The sequence below is a fragment of the Grampus griseus genome, assembly GCF_964374135.1.
Source record: "Grampus griseus genome assembly, chromosome: 3".
In the NCBI taxonomy this organism is placed as follows: domain Eukaryota; kingdom Metazoa; phylum Chordata; class Mammalia; order Artiodactyla; family Delphinidae; genus Grampus; species Grampus griseus.
Window position 1 is genome coordinate 161,028,777 of NC_139019.1, and position 24,990 is coordinate 161,053,766.

General features: G+C 51.9%; 1 protein-coding gene across 1 annotated transcript; it reads right to left on the reverse strand.

Moving 5' to 3' along the window:
• Positions 1-374: 374 nt before the first annotated feature.
• Positions 375-14,135, reverse strand: IQCN (IQ motif containing N; the record flags this gene model as incomplete). The annotated part of the gene is made up of 5 exons (XM_082650383.1): positions 375-1,338; positions 6,707-6,865; positions 7,903-9,887; positions 11,420-11,481; positions 14,131-14,135. 5 exons carry the CDS (start codon positions 14,133-14,135, stop codon positions 439-441), a joined length of 3,111 nt encoding a protein of 1,036 aa, XP_082506509.1. The 3' UTR covers positions 375-438.
• Between the last annotated feature and the right edge of the window lie 10,855 nt (positions 14,136-24,990).

Genomic DNA, 24,990 nt, shown 5'->3' on the forward strand with positions numbered 1-24,990 from the left:
CTAGTAATTCCTGAATGAGGCACCCATGCATGCACCTGTAGGATTTTCCAGGGCCAAGGGACCCATGGTGTCCATTCTAGGCCAGGTCCCCAGACACTGGCTTCTGGAGTACCTCCATCTGGAACCGACGACGCTGCCCTGCTAGCCGTGGATGAATATGATGGTACGTATGAGGCCACGCTGGCAGCCCTGACCTCTGGGAAAGGCTTGGGGTCCCCATCCCAGCCACAGACCCTAGGTGCCAACTGCATGGTTGGAAGTTTGGGGCCCCTCCTGTCCAGGATGTTCCAGATCCCTCTCATTTTCCCTCGCACCATGCCCGAGACACCCCCGTAAGCACAGGTAGACCAAGACCCAGACTGTGGAGGGCTTTATTCATTAGACCCAGAGAGCCACATGGCTCCTCCCCTGGTGTTCCCCCACTGGTAAGCCAAGGTCCTAGACACCTAGCCACGGCATGTGCTGTGAGTTGTCCCACGCCGCTGGTCCCAAGAGCGCATCCGTGGTGAGAGAGGCCCGGGTGCAATGGCCGCGCCAGGTGGCTTGAAGCATCTTGGCTGCTAACCGCCGCTGCTTCAGCTGGCAGCGTACAGCGAAGCCCCTCCAGGCTGACTGAATGGCCGTGGCTGCCTTGCTCTGGCTCTGGTGATGGGGTTGCCAGGGGCTCTGGGGGTTTGACCGGGTGAGGTAGCCCCGTGGCATGCCGGCCTGGCCCGCAGCACCCTGGCCCGTGCCATGCAGCACCCGGGTGGGCAGGGTATGGCCGCATATGTGGCATGTGCGGGAGCTGGAACCCACAAGCATCACCACGATGGGTGGGCTCCCCAGTCCAGAGCTCAGTGACTGGCAGAGACTACAGACACGTGGGTGGCAGGACTGGAAGCAGCAGTGATCAGACGTGGTCCTGGCCCTGCTGCCCGTCTCAGCCCACATGCCTGGGAGCAGCATCTGCTGGGTGCAGCTCCGGCGGATGCAGAAGCCTCGCCACGCAGCCTGGATGACTGTGGCGGCTCTGCAGAGCTGGGCCAGGTCCCGCCGTAGACGGTAGCCACGCCAGGCAGCCTGGATGGGGATGGCCCACTGATGCCACACCTTGATGGTACGGCGCACCAGGAAGCCACGTGTACACGCCTGGAGGATGACCACCGCATGCACGATTATCTCCTCCACAGCCTGCGCCGACGACGTCACCAGCTCCCCCGGCTGTCTGGGATCCACCGCCGCCATGACATCCCACGCGCCCCCAGGGGCCGCAGTGCCGTCTCTGGGCCCGACCGCTACGCTGGGGACAGCAGAGTTCCACGCTTGGCTGCCAGACACGCCACTGTCCTCAGGACCCTGGAGTACAGCGGGAGTCAGGGATGCCCCGTGACTGTCTGCAGGAGCCACGGAGCTAAGGGAATTCCGAGACACCGGCGGCGACTCCTGGTTAAAGAGGGGCCGCCGGGAACCACTCGGTGAAGGCTCAGAGCCCAGAGGCACGCTCCGAACCCCCGGATTCAGCCTAGGGAAGACCATCCGTGGTGCCACCTCACCAGTGTAGACTGTTGGCGCTAGGGCCAGCGGTGCGCCTGTGGAAGGTTTAGGAACTTCCTGTGAGGACCTGGGGGCATCCTTCTGCTCCTGATGGGCGGGGCCCGTCCCAGCCACAGAATTGTCCGGCATTTGTGGGAAAGGGACATCATGCGTGGCCCCGAAGGATTTTCTAGGGCCGAGGGACTCACGGCCATCCTGCATCAGACCCCCAGACACTGGCTTCTGGAGCGTGCTGGATGCCACCCCTCTCACCAGGGGTGGATGAAGTGGCACGTGTGAGGCCACGCTGGTGGCCCCTGACTTCCGGGAAGTGCTTGGGGTCCCCATCCCAGCCACAGATCCTGGGTGTAAACCGGTTGCCAATAGTACTGCCATGGGCCAGCTTGGGTGACCCTGAGATGACAGTAGAAGCCATCGTCCCACGGGAATGGCTCCGGGACATGTGAGCCGCCGAGGGGCTCTGGGGCACAACATAAACCATGGAGGGGCTCCGGGGTACAGCGTGAGACACTGATGTCTGCTGATGAGCCAAAGTGCCCTTGACAGACCCTGTCTGCGCACCAGGGACCCCACTAGCAGCCACAAGGTGGGAACTGGGGGCCCCCCAATTGCTGGCTGACCTCTGATGCAGAGTTGGGGTGCCACCACTGGCCACGGAGTGCTTGGCAAACCTCGGGGACTGTGGAGGGACAGAGGCCATGCCGCTGGTCATAGACATAGCTTAGCTGGGAGCCACCTCCTCCAAGAGCGGCATTTTGGTCTTTGGGAAGAGTCTGCAGGGAATTCTTGACTGTGGTCGATGTCAGTTGCCAGGGGACTATGGGACATCCACGGGGTTGCCTCAAGGACCTCGGGCTCCCAGTTGGATATGGACCCCTGGGGCAAAGCCTCGTCCAGGTCCTCTGGCTTTATCACAGTCTGGTGGCCTGTGGTCTCAAACAGCATCATCCCAAGAGCTTGGCTCAACTCTGAGGCTCTTTGCAGAACTGTAGGCACTTGGTACACTCCCTTGGCTGTGCCATTAGCTTCCTGGAGGTAAGCTTGGGCCAGGCCAGGGGCACGGGATGCCTGGAAGGAGGCTGTGGACGCTTCTCCTGCCAGGGCTCCGTGATATTGATGAGGAGAGAGCCCAATCAGCATGGACCCTTGGGGCAGGCTCTGGGCCACGCCTCCAACTGTGGAGGGTGGACCAGCTGTCCTAGCCATGGACTCCAGAACTAGGTTCTGATCCAGTCCCCCAGGCATAGATGCTGGGTCCACCCTAGAGGCCACAGGACGAGGAGGGGTACTTGAGCCCACCCCACTTGCCGCTGAACCTAGGAGCAGGCTTGGAGCAGTTAGACTAGCTGACGGTCTTACAGAGAGACCTTGCCTCTTCCCACCAGCACCGGATGCTGCATTCAGGCTGGGGGACACTGCAGTTGTGACAGAACTCAGAGGCAGGGTTCTGGCCATGCCATCGGCCCCAGAACCTGGAGGAAGGCCCTGACCCATGCCACTGATCATGGACCCTGGGGGAAGGGTCTGAACCACACCACTGACCATATAACCTGGTGGAAGGCTGGGGCCACACAACTCATCATGGACCCTTGAGGAAGGCTCTGGCCCACACCCCTGATCACGGACCCTGGGGAAAGACTAGGGGTCATACCACCGGCCCTAGTACCTGAGGCCACAGCTGTGGTCATCCTACTGGCTACAGAACCTGGCAGCACACCACTGGCCATGCCCATCCCAGGCTCCTGGCTGACAGCATCTGCTTGTTGGTAACTGGATTTGGAGATTGGAAGCACAGAAGGACACTGTTGGTCCAAAGATATTGGGAGATCGACATTGACCTGAGATATGCCGGGGCCCACATTGGTGAGGGAAAACTTGGATGAACTCACATCCAATCCACCGGGCACTGAAGCTGGAGAGAAGCCAGGTCCCGCCTCTGAGGCTGGTTCGTGAATCAAGGGGGCACCAGCCGCAGAGGCCCAGGATGTAATGGGGGCCACGCCCCCGGTCACCTGAGATTGGCTTGGGCCCATACCAGTCACCACACTTCTCCACCCCATACTCCCTGACATGCCAGGGGATACAGGTACCCGAGACATACTTAGGAACACACGAGCAGCTTCCAAATGTGGAAGCATGCCAGCAGCCATGGTGCCCTGGGACATGCTTGTAGCCCTGCCCCTGAACAGAATCCCCTGAGATATACTAGTTCCCTGGCCCAGACGAGAGTCCTCTCCACGGGCCACAGATGCCTGGTAGAGACTTGGAGCTGAAACAGTGACAGCAGACTGTTCAGTTATGCTTGGGTGTCTCCCACTGATACTGGATGGCTGATGGAACCCAAGGGCCACCTTGCGGAGCTCAGGGGCCTGGGGATGTGGGGTCACCCCACTAACCATCAGAGGATCTTGACACGGGTCCACCCTAGTAGACACAGCTGGCTGGCTCAGACCCCGGCCCACGCTGTTAGCCACTGATGGACATGGTGCACACGAGGTGACTTCAATGGCAAAAGAGGAAGGACGCTGACGGGGAGCCACTGCACTCACCCTTGAGGACAGTAGATTTGAACCCATGCTACGGGCCCAACTTGGCTGACAGAGTGCACAACCGATACACTAATCACAGACGGCTGGGCCAGGCTGGGCATCCCCCTCCCAGCCACAGATGGCTGGCCTAGGCTGGGGGCCACCACATAAGCCATAGGAGGTTGGCCTAAGCTAGGAGCCATCCCACTGGCGAAGGATGGCTGGGCTAGGCAGGGGTTTACTCCAATGGTCATAGATGGTTGGCCTAGGCTAGGGGCCACCCCAATGGTCATAGGTGACTGGGCTAGACTGGGGGCCACCCCACCAACCCTACATGTCTGGCCTAGGCTGGGGGTCATCCCATCAGTCATAGGTGGCTGGCTTGGGCTAGGGGCCCTGCCATGAGTCACAGGCAGCTGGGCTAAGCTGGGGGCCACCCCACTGGTCACAGGTGGCTGCGCAAGGCTGGGGGCCACCCTGGTGGTCATAGATGGCTGGGCTAGGCTCAGGGCCACCCCACTGGTCACAGGTGTCTGGGCAAGGCTGGGGGCCACCCCACTGGTCACACGTGGCTGGGCTAGGCTGGGGGTCCCCCCACAAGTCACAGGCAGCTGGGCTAAGCTAGGGGCCACCCCACTGTTCACAGGTGGCTGGGCAAGGCTGGGGGCCACCCCAGTGGTCATAGATGGCTGGGCTAGGCCCAGGGCCACCCCACCAGTCACAGGTGGTTGGGCTAAGCTGGGGGCCACCACACCGGCCATGGATGGCTGGGCTAGGCTGAGAGCCACCCTACAGGCCATCAATGGCTGTGCAAAGCTGGGGACCCATCAGTCACCAATGGCTGAGCTAGGCTAGGGGCCACCCTATTGGTCCTGGATGTCTGGCTTAGGGTGGGAGTCATCTTACTGGCCACAGATGGCCCAGATAGGCTGGCGATCACTCTACTGGCCACAGAGAGCTGGTCTGGATCTGGGGAGACCTTACTGGCTACTGTAGGCTGGGATAGGCATGGGGTCAACCTACCGGCCACAGATGGCCGCCAATAGACCATAGGGACCACATTACTCAAAGACAGACTGAGGGTCAACCCAGTCCTATAGGGTTTCTGGGACAAGCTCTCCTTCAGATTCATGGCGCTTTGGCCTGAGGACATATCTCCCTCACCATCTGAGCCCCAGTGGACACTCTAGGTCATGCGACTGGCCACTGCACTGTGACGCAGACGGGGGATCAGTTCTGAAGCTGCAGAAGGCTGGTCGTGGAGGTTCGGGGTCACGTGCCCATGGCCTGCTCTCTCAGACTCTTCCATGCTCCCAGGTCCCTGGGACCTCTCCACAGGCGCCCCAGAGAGGAGAGGATCTAGATGAAGCTCCCTGTCCAAGCTGGCTTCCCAGGACTACTCCTCCACCAGGTCAACAGCGGTCATGCTGGCCACAGACTTGGAGGAAAGGCTGAGTGAACTGCAGTTGCGCAGTGAGCTCTGGGAATTGCTCACATTGGAGCCATAGTCTGTGGAGCCCTGGGAGAAGCTTCTGGCCAGGTCACTGTCTGGACCCTGTGGCAAAGTGGACACCAGTTCATTAAGTATATGGCTAGTCACCAGCTCCTGTGGGCAGTGAACACTGGAAATGGTACCCCGTGCTTGATTTTTCTCCTGCCCAGGGATGGCTGTACGGGGAAGGGTGGGCGCCAGCCTATTGCCTGGGGAGGCTTGGAACAGACTGGGATCAACCTGAGTCTTGAGTGCCCAGCGATGACCAGGAGCTACGGAGCCGGGCCGGAGATCTGGGGTTATGACACAGGCCTTGGGGGCCTGTGGTTGTGCTTTGCTCACCGTGGAGGCATGTGGTGGACTTGGGGTCACCTTGTTGGTCATCTCCCTAGTGCCCATGGAGGCTCGTTTAGGATCTGGGGACCGAGTTCTCTGCATGGTCTCCTCAGGGACCATAGATGACTGTTGCAGACCTCTGGCCACTGAGGGTCGACACACACCGGGAGGTACCCTGCTGACCCCGGAGGGTTGACACCCGCAAGCCGACCCCACATAGGCAGCGGCACACTGGTGGGAGTGGGTGCCCCTCCCACGACCTGCAGTGACGGGAAGCTTGCCCGGTGCCACTACCCTGCCCTCCCCCGACGACGCCCATGGACGTGGGGCCGCCCTGCTGACCTCGTGTGGATTGTGGGTGCTTGGGGTCATGCTGCCACTGGCCAATGACGGCCGGCTCATGCTTGGGCCCACGCCATTGGCAATGAGTGGCTGCCACAGACTGGGGGGCGGCTGCTGGTGGGGCGAGTTGGGCAAATTGGGGTCCACATCACTCACCATGGGACTGAGATCTGAGGCCAGTTCACTAGCCCTTGGGTGCAGGCACACATTTGCCTCACGGACCTTGGGGGTCAGGTACAGATTTAGGGTGTCTCTGCTGGGTCCCATCTCCTGTGACAGAGTGGGGTCCAGGGCAGCAATCAGGGGATACTGATGAATGGTCAAGGGGTCCAGCAGTCAAGGAGGCGCCCACAGAGACCACCGAGGAGCAGGGTGACCCCCCGAGCATGGCTCCATCCCCCACCTCTTCCAAGAGCCTGGAGGGCCAGCCTGTGATGAAACCCTCCGAGGCCCCACCCCAGTGAACCCTGACCTTGCTGGGCTGTAGTCTCATGCGGCCCAGGGTGGGACCCCATGCAGCCGACGGGCTCCTCCTGCAGTCCACCTCCACCAGGGTCGGCATCACAGTCACCCCGCTTCCCGCCGTTTTCGCGGCAGCCTTGGGGAGGACGACTCCAGACCTCAGGGCCACCTGAGAAAAAGACTGGCTGAGGACTGTGCCCAGCTCACCCTGACACAGGGCCTGGTTCAAGGTGGCCCGCTCCCCCTCCATCAGGGCCTTGCTGAGCACGTCCGCCAGTCTGCCCTGAATGGCCTTAGGGAGCTCTGCCCGCAGCTCGCCCCGGGCCAGGGCGCAGGACAGGCTGGTGGCCAGCTTGCCCCAGGACAGCGCCTTCACCAGCGCCGTGCCCAGGATGCCCTGGGGCAGGGCCTTGGCCATCGTGGCTCCCGAGACCTCTTTGGATAGGGCCTGGTCCAGGGCCGCCCTCACTTTCCCCTGGGAGAGGGCTTTTGCCAGCAGGGCGCGGAGAGGTTCTCCTGGGAGCCCAGCAGGGCAGCCAGCTGAGCACATAGGGAAGCGAGCTGGGAGGCTGCCAGCTCCTCCTGGCAGGGCGGGGCTGGGCTGCTTGTTGACAGCTGGGCCCTGTCCCCCCAGGATTCGACACTGCACGTGGTGTGCCCAGCAGAGGCCAGCAGAGGCACCAGCGTGTTCTGGCTCTCAGAGGCCCCCTGGCGTGGGCCCTGGGTGGCCTTGCCCTGCACGTAGATGTGGGACAGGAGCTGGGTCAATCTGTCCTCTGGCTTGGCTCGGGGCAGGGCGCCAACGTGCTGGCAGGGCTGGGTGGAGGCCTTGAACTCGACTAGGAGTGGTTGGGACTGGGTCTTCCTGCTGAGCTCAGCGGCCTGGCGGGCTGCATGGAAGCTCTTGGCCGTTTCTGTGGCCAGATGTGCCTGGGACGGTGCCTGGGTCAGCGTGGTGGGCAGATGTGCCTGGGACTGCACCTTGGACAGATGTGATTGGGCTAGGGCTGTGGTCAGCTCAGGGGGTGGATGTCCTTGGGACGGGCCCTTGGTCAGCTTGGTAGAAACATGTGCCTGGGACGGGGGCTTGGTCAGCTCGGCCGGCAGACGTGCCTGAGGCAAGCCTGTGGTCGAACACGGGGCCGGTTGTGCCTGAGGCAGACAGGTACCCAGATGTGCCACAGCTGTTTCTATAGGCTCACATACCTGGGATAGGGCCTTCACGACATCCGTCCTCAGGTGTGCCTGCTTGCTCCCATCCTCAGCCACTTTTGACCAGGACGACACCACGGGCACTTCCATGGCCTCACTGATGTTAGACGCTGTTTCTGTTTTCACCCGTTTCTGGGAGAAGTCCTTGATTTTCTCACCTTCCGAAGGAGGCCTGGCTGTAGGCTTGGGATCCCCAGCCCCCAGATGTGATGGGGGGAAGCATTTCATTTTTCCCTTAGTCAAGTACGGGTGGGGTGAGACCTTGGTCACCCCTGCTGCCTGCCTCGCGTTCACCACAGCCTTGGCCTTCAGTCCACTTAGACATGTGTGGGATGAGGTGTCGGGAATTCCAGCTGCCGCCAATGCTGAAGGTGGAGGTTTGAGATTTTCAGCTGCTGGAGGGGGCAGGCACAGGGTCCTGAGGATGGCGGCTACTGAGCGTAACTGAGCTGGGGTCTTGGTTACCATGGCCGCCAGGCGTGTCTGGGCAGGAGGACCTTTGGTCACCGAGACGCCTTGGAGTGTCTGATGAGATGGGGTCTTGGTCATCGTGGCTGCCAGGCGCACCTGGGGTGGGGTCTTGGCCGTCACGAGCGCTGCACACGTCTGGGGTGGGGCCTTGGTCATCGTGGCTGCAGGGCGTGTCTGCGTTGGAGACTTGAACGTTGAGGGCAACAGGCATAACTGGGGTGGAGTCTTGGCCATCATGGCTGCTGGTCGTGTCCGGGGTGAAGTGTTGGTCATCGAGGCTGATGGTCTCATTTGAACTGAGGTCTTGGTCACCGGGGTCGCTGGGCAGGGCTGGGGTGGGGTTTTGGTTATTGTTATCACGGGCACTGGGCACGGCTGGGATTGGATTTTGTTCATCGTGGCCGCTAGGCATGACTGGAGTAGGGTCTTGGTCACTGTGGCTTGTGGGCACGTCTGAGCTGGGGTCTTGGTTATCACGGGTGCTGGGCCTGTCTGTGGTGGCCCTTCGAGGACCTCTGCTTCCATGTGGGCCTGGGTTTGGCTCTTGAGTTGTCCTTGAACTGCCTGGGCACATCTTCCGGATGGTGGTGGCCCCGGGCCTCCTGCCTTGTTAGCTCTGGCAGTAACTTGCTTGGTCTTCATCATGTCCCCCTCTCCGTGGACAAGGCAGGCATTTCTGATGGTTCTTGTCAGCAGGCATGGGAGGCACTTCGCCTCTGGACTCACAGGACACGGAAGTCTGATGGCAGCGGTCTGGTGTGGAAGAAAGGCGACGCTGGGGCCTCCGACAGAGCACGTACCCGGCTGTGACATGCCCTGGGACTGCAGCAAGGCCAGCTGGTGGGTACAAGCGGCCAGGCCGTTGGAGGAAGGAAACTGGGTCTCCTTGCTCACCATGGTGGGCTGGGCCAGAAGGGACTTGCCCTCTTCCAGATGCTGGAACCGCACCTGCCGGGGCGAGTGGTAAGGGATGTCCCTCTCCTCCACCTTCGCTTTTTTCTCCACCGTCTTGCCAGACTGGAGGAGGCACCTGGTGCTGAAGCGTCGCCAGGCCTCCTGGATGGCCTTGGTCACCATCACCTGAGAGATTACCTTCTGCCGGAGCCGGTAGCCCCTCCAGTTGGCTTGGATGAGGGTGGCTGCGTGGGACAGCATCATGTCCATTTCGTCCACCAGGACATTCTTGAAGGTCTGGCTCTCCACCGCAGCCCGGAGGCATGGGACATGATGAGCCACCGTCTCGTCCTTGTCTGGCTGTTGCACAAGGGTCTCCTCGGATGCAGGCGGCTCATGCCGGGGCCGTGGATGCAGTGTCCCTGCTTTGCCTTGGAGATTGGGGACGGGCTGATAGGAGCTCTTCCCGCTGGGTGACACCTGTAGCTGCAGACGCAGTGTCCCCACTTTGTCTTGAAGGTTGGGGACGGCTGATAGGAGCTCTGCCCACTGGGTGACACCTGTAGCTGTGTTGCTTGCTGCCTTGCTTTGGTTCCTAGGCGGCTCAGCTCTGCCTGTGGGGGGTTACAGGGAAGTAAGCGGTCAGGGAGCAGTGTAATGTACACACAAGGCCTCCTGGCTGGGGCAGGCACTCACCCCAGAACCTACATCTTCTTGCTCCTGGCACCTTGCCATCTTCCTCCTCTCCTTGGCAGGCCCTCTCTCTCCCAGCCACATGCCCAGGTGGCCTTTGGCACCCATGTCTCCCTCATCACCCTGTGGCTACTTCAACACCAGCACACATGGCACGTTCTCACCTGAATGTCTGACCACCTGCTTTTCGACCTTCCTCTGTATCTGGAACATACTGTGAGTACAGCACTGATCACAGTATTTTGGAAATATCCTGTTTGTGTGTGTATGCGCCTGGTGTTATTATTTGCTTTCCTCCATCGACTGTGAATTCCTAGAGGGTGGGAACCAAGTCTGAGTCACTTCTGTGGCCCTATCTCAGTCACAGGGCTGGGCTCCAAGCTTTGAACAGGTATTGGCTGGGTGGCTAGCTTGACCAATAAATGAGTGGATGAGTGGACTGAAAGTTGGATGGATAGATGGTCTCATGGCTAGATACTGAATGGATAAATCAGGGGACACATGAATGCTGGATGGGTTGGAGGAATGGATGAAGGGTAGGGCTGCAAATGGATGAGTAAATGAAGTTGACGAATGAATTGATGAACAGATAAGTAAATAAGGAAATGGACACATGGATGGATGGATGAACGGATGGATGAGTGAGTAAACAGATAAATGGATGGATGTGTGGGTGGATGGAGGAATGGATGGATGGATAGATGAGTAGGTGGGTGGATGGATAGATGCGTGGATGGGTGGGTGGGTGGCGGGATATATGGATAGATGGAGGGAGGGAGGAGAGATGAGTGGGCAGATGGATGGATGAAACCTGAGTAGATAAATGTGTGTGAATGAAGAAAGCTGAAGGAATTGGTAAAGAGATCAATGAATAGGAGGTGGACTGATGAATGGCTGGATGGATCAGTGAATGAATGGGGGATAACGTAGATGATGGATAGATCAATGACAGATGGAAGGGTGGTAGAGGGAAGAATGAGGGCATGACTGGCTTTCAGAAGTACTTTGACTACCTGCTGAAGACAGAACCAACTGACCTTCCTGATGACTCATGAGGAACCAGTCCTTAGTACAATCTAGCTCTCTCTTACTCATGAGCAGTTAGGGCTGTCTCCCAGTGGGAACGAGGCCAAGGCTGTCTTATCTTTAGATTGTCTCAGTTTTATGGCAGAGCCTAGCCTAGGTTGGAGGCCTGGCACAGATCTTCACGCCACCTCCAGAATGGCGCTGGGATCTTTCTTGTCTCTGGATTTCAAGTGTTTTAATAGTACACTCAATTGTCTTTCAAGTTGCTGAGATAAATGAAATCTTTTTAAATGTTAATGTTAAGTAAATAAATAAATCTTAGTCCATCTGCTCTTAAAAAAAAAAAAAAAAGAAGTACTTTGATGCAGAGAGAGTTCAGACACTGTCAAGCAGCCCTGATGTATAACCTGGAGCATAAGACACTTACTTTGCAGAAGTATCCCCTTCTGGCTGGACCAGTCAGACTTCATACCTTGGAGGGTCACAGACCTGGAGGAAAAGCAGGAAGAGAAGGCGCAATCTCAGAAGCCAGCTTGCAAGAGGAAGCAGCCTTCATCCCTTCAGCCCATGCATTATGCAGCTACACTGCCCTGGGTTGGCTCTGTCCCCAAGACCAAAACGAAAAGAGATGTTAAAAGCAAAAAAACTAAATTCTCTTTAAAAAAAAAAAAAAAAACACAACTTTTTTTTTTTTTTCTCTTTGCAAATCTCACTCATTCAGAGGTAAAACTAGAGAAATACCAGTTAGGCCAAAGGGTAGGATAAAGCCACCATCAAAAATTGGCACTTCTGGGGCTTCCCTGGTGGCGCAGTGGTTGAGAATCTGCCTGCTGAGGCAGGGGACACGGGTTCGAGCCCTGGTCTGGGAGGATTCCACATGGCACGGAGCAACTGGGCCCGTAAGCCACAACTACTGAGCCTGCGCGTCTGGAGCCTGTGCTCCGCAACAGGAGAGGCCGCCATAGTGAGAGGCCTGCGCACCGCGATGAAGAGTGGCCCCCGCCTGCCACAACTAGAGAGAGTCCTCGCACAGAAACGAAGACGCAACACAGCAAAAATAAATTAATTAATTAATAAACTCCTACCCACAACATCTTCTTTAAAAAAAAAAAAAAAAGGTACTTCTGGGCTTCCCTGGTGGCACAGTGGTTAAGAATCTGCCTGCCAATGCAGGAGACATGGGTTCGAGCCCTGGTCCGGGAAGATCCCACATGCCACGGAGCAACTAAGCCCGTACACCACAACTACTGAGTCTGCGCTCTAGAGCCCGCGAGCCACAACTACTGAGCCCACATGCCACAGCTACTGAAGCCCGTGTGCCTAGAACCCATGCTCCACAACAAGAGAAGCCATCGCAGTGAGAAGCCTGCACACCGCAACAAAGAGTAGACCCCGCTTGCCACAATTAGAGAAAGCCCGTGCACAGTAACTAAGACCCAATGCAGCCAAAAATAAATAACTTAATTAATTTTTTTTAAGAATTGGCACTTCTGCTACAATTGTCAGTGAATCTCCTCCACACACACGTTTTCGGATTTAAAAAAAAAAAAAGATGAATGTGCAAGGAAGTCTATTCCAGTGGGGTTTTTAAAAAATTTTTATTGAAATATAGTTGATTTACAATGCTGTCTTAGTTTCGGGTGTATAGAGAAGTGATTCAGTTATACATACCTAAATATATATACATATATGTTCTTTTTTTACATTCTCTTCCATTATAGGTTATTACAAGGTATTCAGTATAGTTCCCTGTGCTATACTGTAGGCCCTTGTTGGTTATCTATTTTACATATATCCAGTGTTATTTTGTACCTAAATACAAAACTGGAAATAACCAAAAAGGTGATTGCTGGGGGCAGTTACAAGTGCATAAAGAAAAGTACTCAAGGATGTTCATCTCTATACTTTTGAGAAGAGTCAAAACTGGAAACAAGCCAAATGGTGGTTTAAATTAATCAATTGAATATTCATACAGTGGTATACTATCCAGCCATTAGAAATGGTGTCCAGACCCACAAGAATGGCTAAAATTTAAAAGGTGAATATGTCACAACCACTTGCAGAAACGATCCATATCTTGACAGGAACTCCACAATTCCACCCTGACATATATACTCAAGAGGTCCAAGTGTTTATACTCACCCCAAACCAGAAAGCACCCAAATGCCCATCAACAGAATAATGAATATCAAGTGTATATTCATCAATATATTAATATGAACGAATAGGAATAGAAATACTGACTTATTTATACCCGTTCAACACATCAATGAGAATGAGGTCAGCACTATAGAGAAATCTCACATACATTGTTTTGAGTGAAAGGAGCTGAACATAAAAGAGGACAGATTGGTTATTCCAATTATAGGACATTTAAAAGGGAACAGAAGAAATTAAGGTCTGCTATTAAAAGTCTGGCCAGGGCTTCCCTGGTGGCGCCGTGGTTGAGAGTCCGCCTGCCGATGCAGGGGGCACGGGTTCGCGCCCCGGTCCGGGAAGACCCCACATGCCACGGAGCGGCTGGACCTGTGAGCCACGGCCGCTAAACCTGCGCGTCCGGAGCCTGTGCTCCACAACGGGAGAGGCCACAACAGTGAGAGGCCCGCGTACCGCAAAAAAAAAAAAAAGAGTAGCCCCCGCTCACCACAACTAGAGAAAGCCCACGCACGGCAACGAAGACCCAGTGCAGCCTAAATTAATTCATTAATTTAAAAAATAATCATAAAAAATTAAAAAAAGCCCAGGACTTCCCTGGTGGCGCAGTGGTTAAGAATTCACCTGCTAATGCAGGGGACACGGGTTCAATCCCTGGCCCAGGAAGATCCCACATGCCGTGGAGCAACTAAGCCCATTTGCCACAACTACTGAAGCCCGTGCGCCTAGAGACAATGCTCTGCAACAAGAGAAGCTGCCTCAATGAGAAGCCTGGGCACCGCAAAGAAGAGTAGCCCCTGCTCACAGCAACTAGAGAAAGCCCGCATGCAGCAACGAAGACCCAACGCAGGCCCAAAAAAGGATATAGAAAAAATGAGGGAGTTTGGCCTTTTAGTCAAGGTGGCAGAATGATGTGATGTGGGAACCTGACCCCCTTCACTCCAACATAGAAATAACAGATAGAATATTTTAAAACAATGTTACCACATGGTGATCCTTTTTTAATGTATAGAAATATCAGATCACTACATTGTACGCCAGCAACTAATGTAGGTCAATTATACTGCAAAAACAAACAAACAAACCCATAGAAAAAGAGATCAGATTGTGGTCACCAGAAGGAGTAGGGATGGGGGCAGGGGAATTGCATGAAGGCAGTCAAAAGGTACACACTTCCAGTTATAAGATAAATAAGTACTAGGGATATAATGTACAACATGATTAAAATAATTCAAGCTGGGGCTTCCCTGGTGGCGCAGTGGTTGAGAGTCCGCCTGCCGATGCAGGGGACACGGGTTCGCGCCCCGGTCCGGGAAGATCCCACATGCCGCGGAGCGGCTGGGCCCGTGAGCCATGGCCGCTGAGCCTGTGCGTCCGGAGCCTGTGCTCCGCAACGGGAGAGGCCACAACAGTGAGAGGCCCGCATACCACAAAAAAATAAAATAAAATAAAATAATAATAATTCAAACTGCTGTATGTCATATGTGCCATATGTTTAAGAGAGTAAATTCTGAGTTATCATCACAAGGAAACAATTTTTTTCTTTTTCTTAAATTTTGGATCTATATGACATGATGAATGTTCACTAAACTTATCGCAGTCATCATTTTATGATATACCTAAGTCAAGTCATGCTGTACATACACCTTAAACTTATACAGTGCTGTATGTCAATTATATCTCAATACAACTGGGGAAAAACGTTTTTGAAAAAAGAAAAGAATGAGACTTCAAAAACAAACTCGTAGAAAAAGAATAAAACCCTTGTAATTTCCTTTTTAAAAAAGAAAAAAAGGAAGGAAAAAAGGAAAATGTTACCACAATCTAGCTCTCACCGACAGATAAGATGCAAACATACTAAAAACGTGACCACTTATCAGAAGAATAATACTATACCCAAGTGCTATTTATTCCAAAGATGTAAAAATAGTTCAATTTCTAAATATTCCCAAGGTAATTCATTACACCTAGAAATCTAGAAGATAGCCATATGATTTTTCAAAAAGGGCCAAAGCATTTTGGCCAAAACATTTTATCAAATCCAATAGCTATTTCTAATAAACATTTTTAAAAATAGATAGGATAGTAACTAAAATTGGTAAGTCTAACTACAAAACCACAGCAAATGTCATTTTAAATGGTGAAATACTGAAGTCATTTTTGTTAAAGGAAGGAGAAAGATGTTGCCCCACCCTTGCTGCGGGTATCATTATTTTTGGTGGTTACAGCAAAACAAGATGACAAGGACTTGAATAATCAGTGTAAATGTTTGAAAAGAGCAGCTCAGCAGGAATTGTCAACCTAGAAGACCCAAGAGATTCTAATTTCCTAAGGCACATGGCTGCATACAGAAACCCATAGCTCTTCTGTATTTAAGGTAAAACCAGCTGGAAATGGAAATGAGAAAAAAATACCATTCATTCATAGTGATGTCCAAAACTATACAATTCAGGGAATTCCCTGGCGGTCCAGTAGTTCGGACTTCATGCTCTCACTGCTGAGGGCCCAGGTTCAATCCCTGGTCGGGGAACTAAGATCCCACATGCTGTGTGGTATGAACAAAAAAGAAAAAAAAATATATATATATATATATGTATATACAATTCATAGGAACAAATATTACACAAAAGCCAAAGGGGTTATATGAAGGCCAGGAAAAGAGACAAAAACCATCTGAAAGATGTACCATGTGCTTAGGAAGAAAGAATTCCTATAAATTATTACACAGTATCACAATTCATAGAGTGTAATTCATGCCCAATTAGAATCCCAATGGGGAGTTTTTTGAACATGGAATGATTTCAATGTTCAGAAGGAAGAGTAAATGAGAGTAGCCAAGAAGATCATGAAGAGTAGTAGTTGGGACTTCCCTGGTGGCACAGTGGTTAAGAATCTGCCTGCCAATGCAAGGGACATGAGTTCGAGCCTGGTCCGGGAAGATCTCACATGCTGCGGAGCAACTAAGCCCGTGCACTACAACTACTGAGCCTGCGCCCTAGAGCCCGCGAGCCACAACTGCTGAAGCCCTCACACTAGAGGCCGTGCTCTACAACAAGAGAAGCCACCGCAATGAGAAGCCTGTGCACCACAACAGAGTAGCCCCCGCTCGCCACAACTAGAGAAAGCCCGCGCGCAGCAACGAAGACCCAACGCAGCCAACAATAAATAAATAAATTTATATATTAAAAAAAAGAAGAGTAGTAAAGAGGACTTTGACTTGCCAGATTATAGACATACTCAAAAGCCATCATAGGGCTTCCCTGGTGGCGCAGTGGTTGAGAGTCCGCCTGCTGATGCAGGGGACACGGGTTCGTGCCCCGGTCCGGGAAGATCCCACATGCCGCAGAGCGGCTGGGCCCGTGAGCCATGGCCGCTGAGCCTGTGCGTCCGGAGCCTGTGCTCTGCAATGGGAGAGGCCACAACAGTGAGAGGCCCGCGTACCGCAAAAAAAAAAAAAAAAAAAAAAAGCCATCATAATCACAGTATGGTTCCCATCCAGGACTAGACAAAGAGACCAGTGTGACAGAAGAGTGAAACCAGGAATTAACACCAATGTACCAAGGATACATTGTATTTCAATTCAGGAGGGGAAAGTTCTGTGTTTAAACAAGTGGTACAAGGCAATCTATTTGGAAGAACAGAAGTTTGGACCTCTATCTCAAACCATATTCTAAAAAATTCCAGATGGATTGAAAAATGATAAGAACATTTATTAGTATGGGAGTATAACCTGTAAATCACTGAGCTGTTGTAAAACTAAACAGGAAACCCAGAAGCTTTGAAAAAGGTAAACATGTTTGACATCATAAAGACCAAAAACAATATTATGGCCAGTGATGCCATAAGTAAGGCCAAAGTACAAAAGACTGGGGGAAATGTTTGCAGTGAACGTGTTAAAGAGTCCGAGTTAATTGCCTGCTAAAATAAAAATACCCATACTTTTTGGAAGATTATGACAGCATCCGGTCTCTGCATCTTAACATTCACAATGTCTAGGTATAATCCAAATTGACTAGAAATATGAATAAACTCAAAAAAATGTAACTCATTCTCCTGAGAAAAATTTATCCATGGAGTATGACCCCAAGATGCCCCAAATGTTGGAATTAGCAGTCAAGGATTTTAGAGCAGCTATTATAATTATGCTAAATAGAAAAATATACTCGTAATGAGTGAAGAGGTGGGACATCTCAGTAGAGAAATAGAAAAATAAAGATATTAGAAAAGAACCAGGTGGAAATTCTAAAACTGAAAATATACAATGTCTGGAATTCAAAAATTCTCTGGATGGGCTAAACAGCAGAGCGTAGATGACAGAAGAGTCAGTGAGTTTGAATATAAATAGAAATTATCCAATCTGAAGAACACAGAGGGGATAAAGAATGGGCCATAGAGCAAGCATTAGGGACCTGTGGGACAAGATCAAAAGGTCTAACATAAATGTAATTGGGGTCCCAGAAAAAAGAGGAGGGTATAAAAAGTATGTAAAGAAATAACAGCCAAAAGTCTGTTGGAAAAAAATTTATAGGTTTAAAAAGCTCAGAAAACCCTACGCAAGATAAGCACAAAGAAACACACACCTGGCTCAACACAGTCAACATCCTGAAAAGCCAAGATCAAATCTTGAAACCAGTCAGAGAAAAATAATACATAACATACAGTGGAGCCATGATTCAGCCAGCTTCTCATCCAGAAGACACTGCAGCAGTCTGGGCTCAATCAGGAGATCGAAACCACAACACAGATTAAATGAGGGAAGTTTAATACAAAGAATTGTTTATGATGATAAAACAGTAACTATGGACTTCCCTGGTGGTGCAGTGGTTAAGAATCCACCTGCCAATGCAGGGGACACAGGTTCGAGCCCTGGTCTGGGAAGATCCCACATGCAGCGGAGCAACTAAGCCTGTGTGCCACGACTACTGAGCCTGCGCTCTAGAGCCTGTGAGCCACAGCTACTGAGCCAGCGTGCCACAACTACTGAAGCCCGCACACCTAGAGTCCATGATCCGCAGCAAGAGAGGCCACCGCAATGAGAAGCCCGCGAACCGCAACAAAGAGTAGCCCCTGCTCACCGCAATTAGAGAAAGCCCGCGCGCAGCAACGAAGACCCAGCGCAGCCTAAAGGAAACTCTAATGTGGTTTCCTAGGGAGTATCCCCAAGGAAGGGCAAATTTGGAAGAGGTTAAGCCCCCTTGGAGAAGATGTGGTTTGACCCACCAGATGGCAGAGATATTTGCTGGTTTGGCCAGACCGAAGCAGAGCTGGAGTTGCCAGGCAAGCAAAAGGCCACCCCCTGAAGTGCACGTGGAGGAACAGGTGATCAGTAACTGGTGATATGAGCACACGTCAGGAGTCCAGTTGCTGGTGTGGGCAGAAGGCCTGCAGAGTGTGTAGGCCACCGTGGGGGCTTTGGGTTTTGGGTCAAGAAGCCTACAGAAAGATTTTCACCAGGTCATGTCTGCAAAGTCACAAAGGGATGACGTTCTAGACCCATGAGTGGGGCAGGTTCACCAGGAATCTTCACACCTCTACCACTGACACTTCCCGGCAATGTTTCACCAGTACCCTCTACTCACTTGAAAGGAGACAATGAAAGGAACTCCTTGGTATATTACAGAGTAATGGACATATTGAAAGGTACATTTGGAGGCAAGATGTAATAAATTGAGAACTGACATGCACCCTAAGTGATGAAAGAACAAAAAAACCTGCCAACTGATAATTCTATACCTAGCAAAAATGTCCTTTGAGAGTAAAGTTAAAGACATTTTACAGAAAACAGAAGCTGGTCCTCCTTGAGTTGCATCTTTTTTTTTTTTTTAATTTATTTTTGGCTGTGTTGGGTCTTCATTGCTGCGTGTGGGCTTTCCCTAGTTGCGGCGAGCGGGGGCTACACTTCGTTGCGGTGCACGGGCTTCTCATTGCGGGTGGCTTCTCTTGTTGCTGAGCACAGGCTCTAGGCGCACAGGCTTCAGTAGCTGTGGCACGCGGGCTCAGCAGTCATGGCTCGTGGGCTCTAGAGCTCAGGCTCAGTAGTTGTGGTACACGGGCTTAATTGCTCCGTGGCATGTGGGATCTTCCCGGACCAGGGCTTGAACCCGCGTCCCCTGCATAGGCAGGCGGATTCTTAACCACTGCACCACCAGGGAAATCCTTGAGTTGCATCTTGAATTGCCGCCTAGTTTTGGTCAATTTACCCCGGGGAAGTCCTGCAAGCCAGAACAGAGATGACTGTATGACACAAAGCATCACTGAAATTTTTCAAAATGGATAGGCTTTGTGGAATTCCCCCGCTCAATGTGGGGTTGGTGGGCTAGGCGCTCAAAGAAATCTCACGCACACCTTTCTCTGTAGACTCTATGAAGTAACAGCTGCGAACGGAGATACTCAGAGATTTCAAGCTGCATAAAAAGGTTTTAAACTCCTCAGAAACAAAAGTGGTTCTCTAAGCAGTATGCAAAGAATGAGAATCAATTCTGCCTCAGAGAGGAAGTAAAAGCAGCAAGATGATCAATATCTTGTAATAAAATCTAATGGGAAAGAAACTGGAAAAGAATATATATATATATATATATATATATGAATCACTTTGCTGAAATTAACACATTATAAATCAACTATACTTTGATAAGAAAGAAAGAAAGGGAGAGAGAAAGAGAGAGAGAAAGAGAAAGAAAGAAAGAGAAGCAAGATGACACGTGACTGGTCGTCTCTGCTTGGTCCAAAATGTGCAAAGAACCTGGTTTATGTGGCTTGTGTAGCTCCTATGCCCTGAGAGATGCTTTGTGCCCGGACGGCAGTCATGGGTGATTACCTCCAAGATGACCATGCTAACTGGAGAGCAAGGGCTGTACTGCTGTGTCCCCAGCTCTATTGCCAGCCTGGCACATAATCAACCAACACAGATTGCTTGTTGGGTAAGTGCTTGTGGATGTGTCTTGTTATTAATCAGTTAGAGGGTCTGATGCCACCATACCTTCTCAGGTGTGTCCCTTTAGCTTTCTAAGAATCTAGGCGTAGGGGATTAAGAGGTACAAATTATTATGTACAAAATAATCTACAAGGATGTATTATATAGCACAGGGAACATAGCCAATATTTTATAATAACGATACATGCAGCATAACTTTTAAAAATTGTGAATCACTATACTGTATACCTATAACTTATTTAATATTGTACATCAACTATACTTCAATAAAAAAAATTATTTTTGAAAAAAAATAAATAAAGACATTTTCAGGTAAAAAAAAAACTAAAAGAGTTTGTCACCTGCACACCTGCATTACAATAAATGCTACTAAGAAAGTTCTTCAAGCTGAAGGAGATTTACACTTGAGGGAAACAGATCTTTGGGGAGAAATGAAGAACACATAAGAGATGATAAATACCTGCATAAATAAAAAAGACTATTATTTTCCTCTTTTAAAGAACACATATAACTGTATTAGCAAAAACTAAAACATTGTCTTGTGGCATTTATAATCTAGGTAGATGTCATTCATATGACAAAGAGAATAAAGGACAATGGTGAGGGTAAAAAGACCTCTACAGTTGGAAGATTTTTACATTTTAGGTGAAGTAGAACAATAGTAAGTCCAAGTCAATTGTGACTTAAGGATATATGTTAAGGATTGCAGTTCCTTGAGCAGCCCCTAAAAAGGAAAAAAAAAAAGGCAGTAGTTAATTTAAAAGAGAATTCTGAAAAAGATTCAAATAATCCAAAAGAAGGCAGAAGAGGGGGAACAGAGGAATAAAATTCGGAGACCACAGAAAGAAAAGTAGTAAAATGGTAGATTTAAATTCAATCATATTAATCATTGATATGATAATGGACTAAACATCTCAAGACAGAGATGATCACAGTCGATTTGTTTTCAAGAATATCTGGCCCCAAGATGAGCCAGGCCCCAGGCACAATGGGCATCAATGTGAACTAAATTGTAACAGCAAACTGGCCTGAAGCTGGCTCCCTGGAGGCGGGCACAGTCACTGTCCCCATGTCAGAGGAGGCAACACAGTGCGTCTTTTTTTCTTTTTTTTTTAAATCTATTTAGTTATTTGGCTGTGTCGGGTCTTAGTTGTGGCATGCGGGGCTCTTAACTTGCGGCATGCAGGATCTAGCTCCCTGACCAGGGATCGAACCCAGGCCCCCTGCATTGAGAGCGCGGAGTCTTAACCACTGGACCACCAGGGAAGTACCAACGTACTGTGTCTTACTTCTTTATATCGTTTCCTATTTGCCTCCTCCGTTAGGCTGTGAGCTGCCCACCGGGGAGGACCCTTTGTTTGCCCTTGTCCCAGTGTCTAGAACAGTACACATAGTATGTGCTCAAGAGATATTTATGGATAAATGGAAGGATGAAAGGAAGGATAAATAAATGGATGGATCGATGGATGGATGGATGAACGTGGCCCAGGATTCAGAACTTGGTGACGGCCGCTTCAGGATCCAAATTGGTCCATCCCAGGTTCTGAGGTTTTCTCAACCACACGGCTCAGCCCTTTCGATAAACTCAATCAGAATAAGGAGACGAAGGAAGGACAGAGTGAGAGAAACAGGATGGCAGGAAATGCGAAGAAGGAATAGGAGCCGCGGACACGTAAGCTCCGTGGGCAGCTAGGCAATTTTGAGCAAACCCCTCTGAGCCTTCCACATGTGTCACGTGAGCTGAGACCACTTTCCCAGCTTCCCAAGAAGACATGATAGGCTCTCCAGGCTGGGCCCCCAAGGCAGACAAACCCACCATCAGGCCTCTGGGGGCCCCTAGCACCCCTGCTGTGAGAGGCTGTGGAGCTGTTCCACCTCTCAAAGCAGTCTGGAGGGCCCAGGAGGACTGAAGGCACTGGGGGCCAGGGGAGAATGACCAGGTCTCCATGTACTGCCCCCCACCAAACGTGCCACCAGCCTCACTCACCTGCCTTTGAAGCTGAACCCACCGGGCAGATGGCCGGCCTTGGGGCACTGGTGTCACGGTGGCTTTGTGACTCACAGCCAGGTTCCTGGCCAATCCCATCTCCTGGGGGGAGGGGGTATTAGAAGGCTGACTCAGTAGGGTGGGGGAGGGGGCAGGACCCAGGTCCGGGTCAGGGTTGAGGGCATGGTGATTGCTACATCTTGCCTGCCCATCCTGAGTAGAAAGTTAGGGCTCTGAGCACAGAGGGGACCCCAAAATCTCCCCCTCCATGTGTCTGGAGGTGGCCTCAGTCTCATCCCTTGGGTTTTTACTGAGCACTTACTTTGTGCTGGGACCTGATCTGGACCTGGGGACACAAACAACTCAAATAATCTAGGGGTGTGAAACTGTTACGACGGAACCAAAGTGGGGGTGGGATGGGCTGAGCCCCACAGAGAGAAAAAAAGAGTTGGCTGGGGGTGTGCTGTGGGAAGGGCATCCCAGGTGGACAGCAAAGCATATGCAAAGGCCCTGTGGTGGGAACAAGCTGGGTATGTTTAGGGGATATGGAGGAGGCTAAAGTCATTGGAGAGAGGGAGAAGAGGGCAGGGAGGGTGACTGTATAGGTAAGGCTTCAGAGAGGACTATATAAGAGTTTGGGTTTTGTTGAGAAGGTGAGGGGTAAGCCATGGCTCTTGTGCTCTGACTTACATCCTAAAGGGTTTAGAGTGTCTGGCTTTGAGGATGGGGGCTCCTTAGGGTAGTGCCAGGCCCAGGGCCCCTTGGGATCTTCCCACTGCCTGGCAAAAATGGGCACTGACCCTGAGCCACAGTCCTGGAAGGGGAAGTGAGGCCACCATCCCCGGTCACCTCCTGGGGCTGGGCCAAGGCCTCGTGTGAATCACTGCTGGCTGGGCCACGGCTGACACACTCTTTGGCCTCAGCTCAGCAGTGTCCTGCCAAAGCCACACAGCCTGGCCCAGAGGCCTCTGCCTGGCCTCCCTGGGAAGCCACTGGGGGGCATCAGAGCAAGAGGCCAACAGGGACGCCCAGCCTCCCTCTGCAAAGATCCTCTGTCTTCTCCACCCTGTGGGTGTGGCTTTGGGCAAAACTAGGGATATGGGAGTTGGACAAGACTTATGTCCTTTGTTTCAGCAGTGACCAGGACAGTTCCCATTCATGACCTGAGTAAGCCAAACACAAATCCAGGGTGATCAGGGCGATAATAGTGGAAGCACAGAGCACTGATGGAGCCCAATAAGGGCATCTGCAGCAGAGCTTGAGAGGTGAAGCTCAGCTGGGTGCCTGAGGGAAGAGGGGTATCAGGCTTGCAGCTGTGCCAAGGTCCCGAGGCCAGAAGGACAGTGGGAAGCTGCCTGGAAAGAGACACTGACCTGCCCAGGGCCAGGTGCAGTCAAGGCCTTTTTTCCAGAAAAGTGGCAAGTAGGGGCCAGATCTATGGTTTCCAAAAAGCCCTTCAGGTCACATGCTAGTGAAAAGACAGGGCCTCCACCTAGCCCCAAGGCTCCTTTTAGGCAGGTAAAAGGCTTGGGTTTGAGCCCCTGTGCTGCAATCATTTAGCAGGATCTTTGTCCCTGGTTCCTAGCACACAGCTCCTAAAATTTCTGTAAACTCCAGAGTGGTGCGGCCAGGGTCCTTAGATAGCTTCAGGATGGGGGCTGGTCTCCAAAAAGACCAAGGCATGATCAGAGGGTTGTAACTTTCTGCCACACCTCCCAGACCTCCTGGGAAGGGAGAGGGGCTGGATATTGAGTTAATCACCAAACGCCAGCGATTTCATCAATCCTGCCCAAGCATTGGTGAACTCATGGGGTGCTGGGAAGATGAGGTGCCCAGAGAGGGCATGGAAGTTCCCTGCCCTTCCCCCATTTGCCCTTCCCCCATACCTTGCCCTATGCATCTCTTCCATTTGGTTGCCCCTAAGTTGTATTCTTTAAAATAAACTGGAAAGAGTGAGTCAAGTGCTTTCCTGGGCCCTGTGAGCTGTTATAGCAAATTATTGAACCTAAGGAGGGGTTGGTGGGAACCCTCGGGTTTATAGCCAGTCTTTAAGAAGTACCGGGGTGGGGGCGGGGGGGGGGCAGAAGTCCCGCGGAGTGGTTAAGACTCGGCGCTTTCACTGCAGGGGTCACGGGTTCGATCCCTGATGGGGGAACTAATCCCTGCATGCCCATGCCGCCCAGGGCCAAAAATAAATTAAATAATTTTTTTAATAAAAAGCAGCACAGGTGGCAACCTGGGACCTGTGATCGGCATCTGAAGTGGGGCAGTTTTGAACTCTTCACCTGTGTGGTCCGTGCTAACTCCAGGTAGAGTGTCAGAATTGAATTGTAGGATACCCAGTTGGTGTCTGCAGTTGGAAAACTGGTTAGTGTGGGGGAAAAAAAAAAAAACCCACTCATTTGGTGTCGGAAGTGCTGTGAGTAAAAACCTTTCAGGGGGTATCCGGTAGATCTCGTAACCTCCCTGGGCTTCCCCTTCTCTATAGGTTGGGGGCTGCACAGTGTACGCCTCGCCTGAATACTATTTCACTGCTGTTCATCTCCCAAGCACTTCCAACTTCTGACCTGAGACGTTACCTGGACACGGGAAACACATCCTTTTCACAGCACAGTAGGTAAAGGCCAGAACCGGGAGGGAACTTGGCTGAGGTTACAGCGGCAAATTGGGCAAATTGGCACCCAAGTTGGGACTCAAACCTCCTGAAGAGTGAAGCTCTGACCCCCAAGCATGGTTCTTGGTCTCCTCTGTGTGGACACCCCAACCTCAGCATCAGCCCTCTTTTCACTTCAAACCCCTCTCCTGAAACATCTGCCTGAAGGTGGTACCAAAGAGAGGTCACATAGTTTAAAAAAACAAACCCCAAAGCAGCTCTTAAAGCCTTGAAAGGTGGGCAGCCAGGTGATCCGGAGGAAGAGGGAAC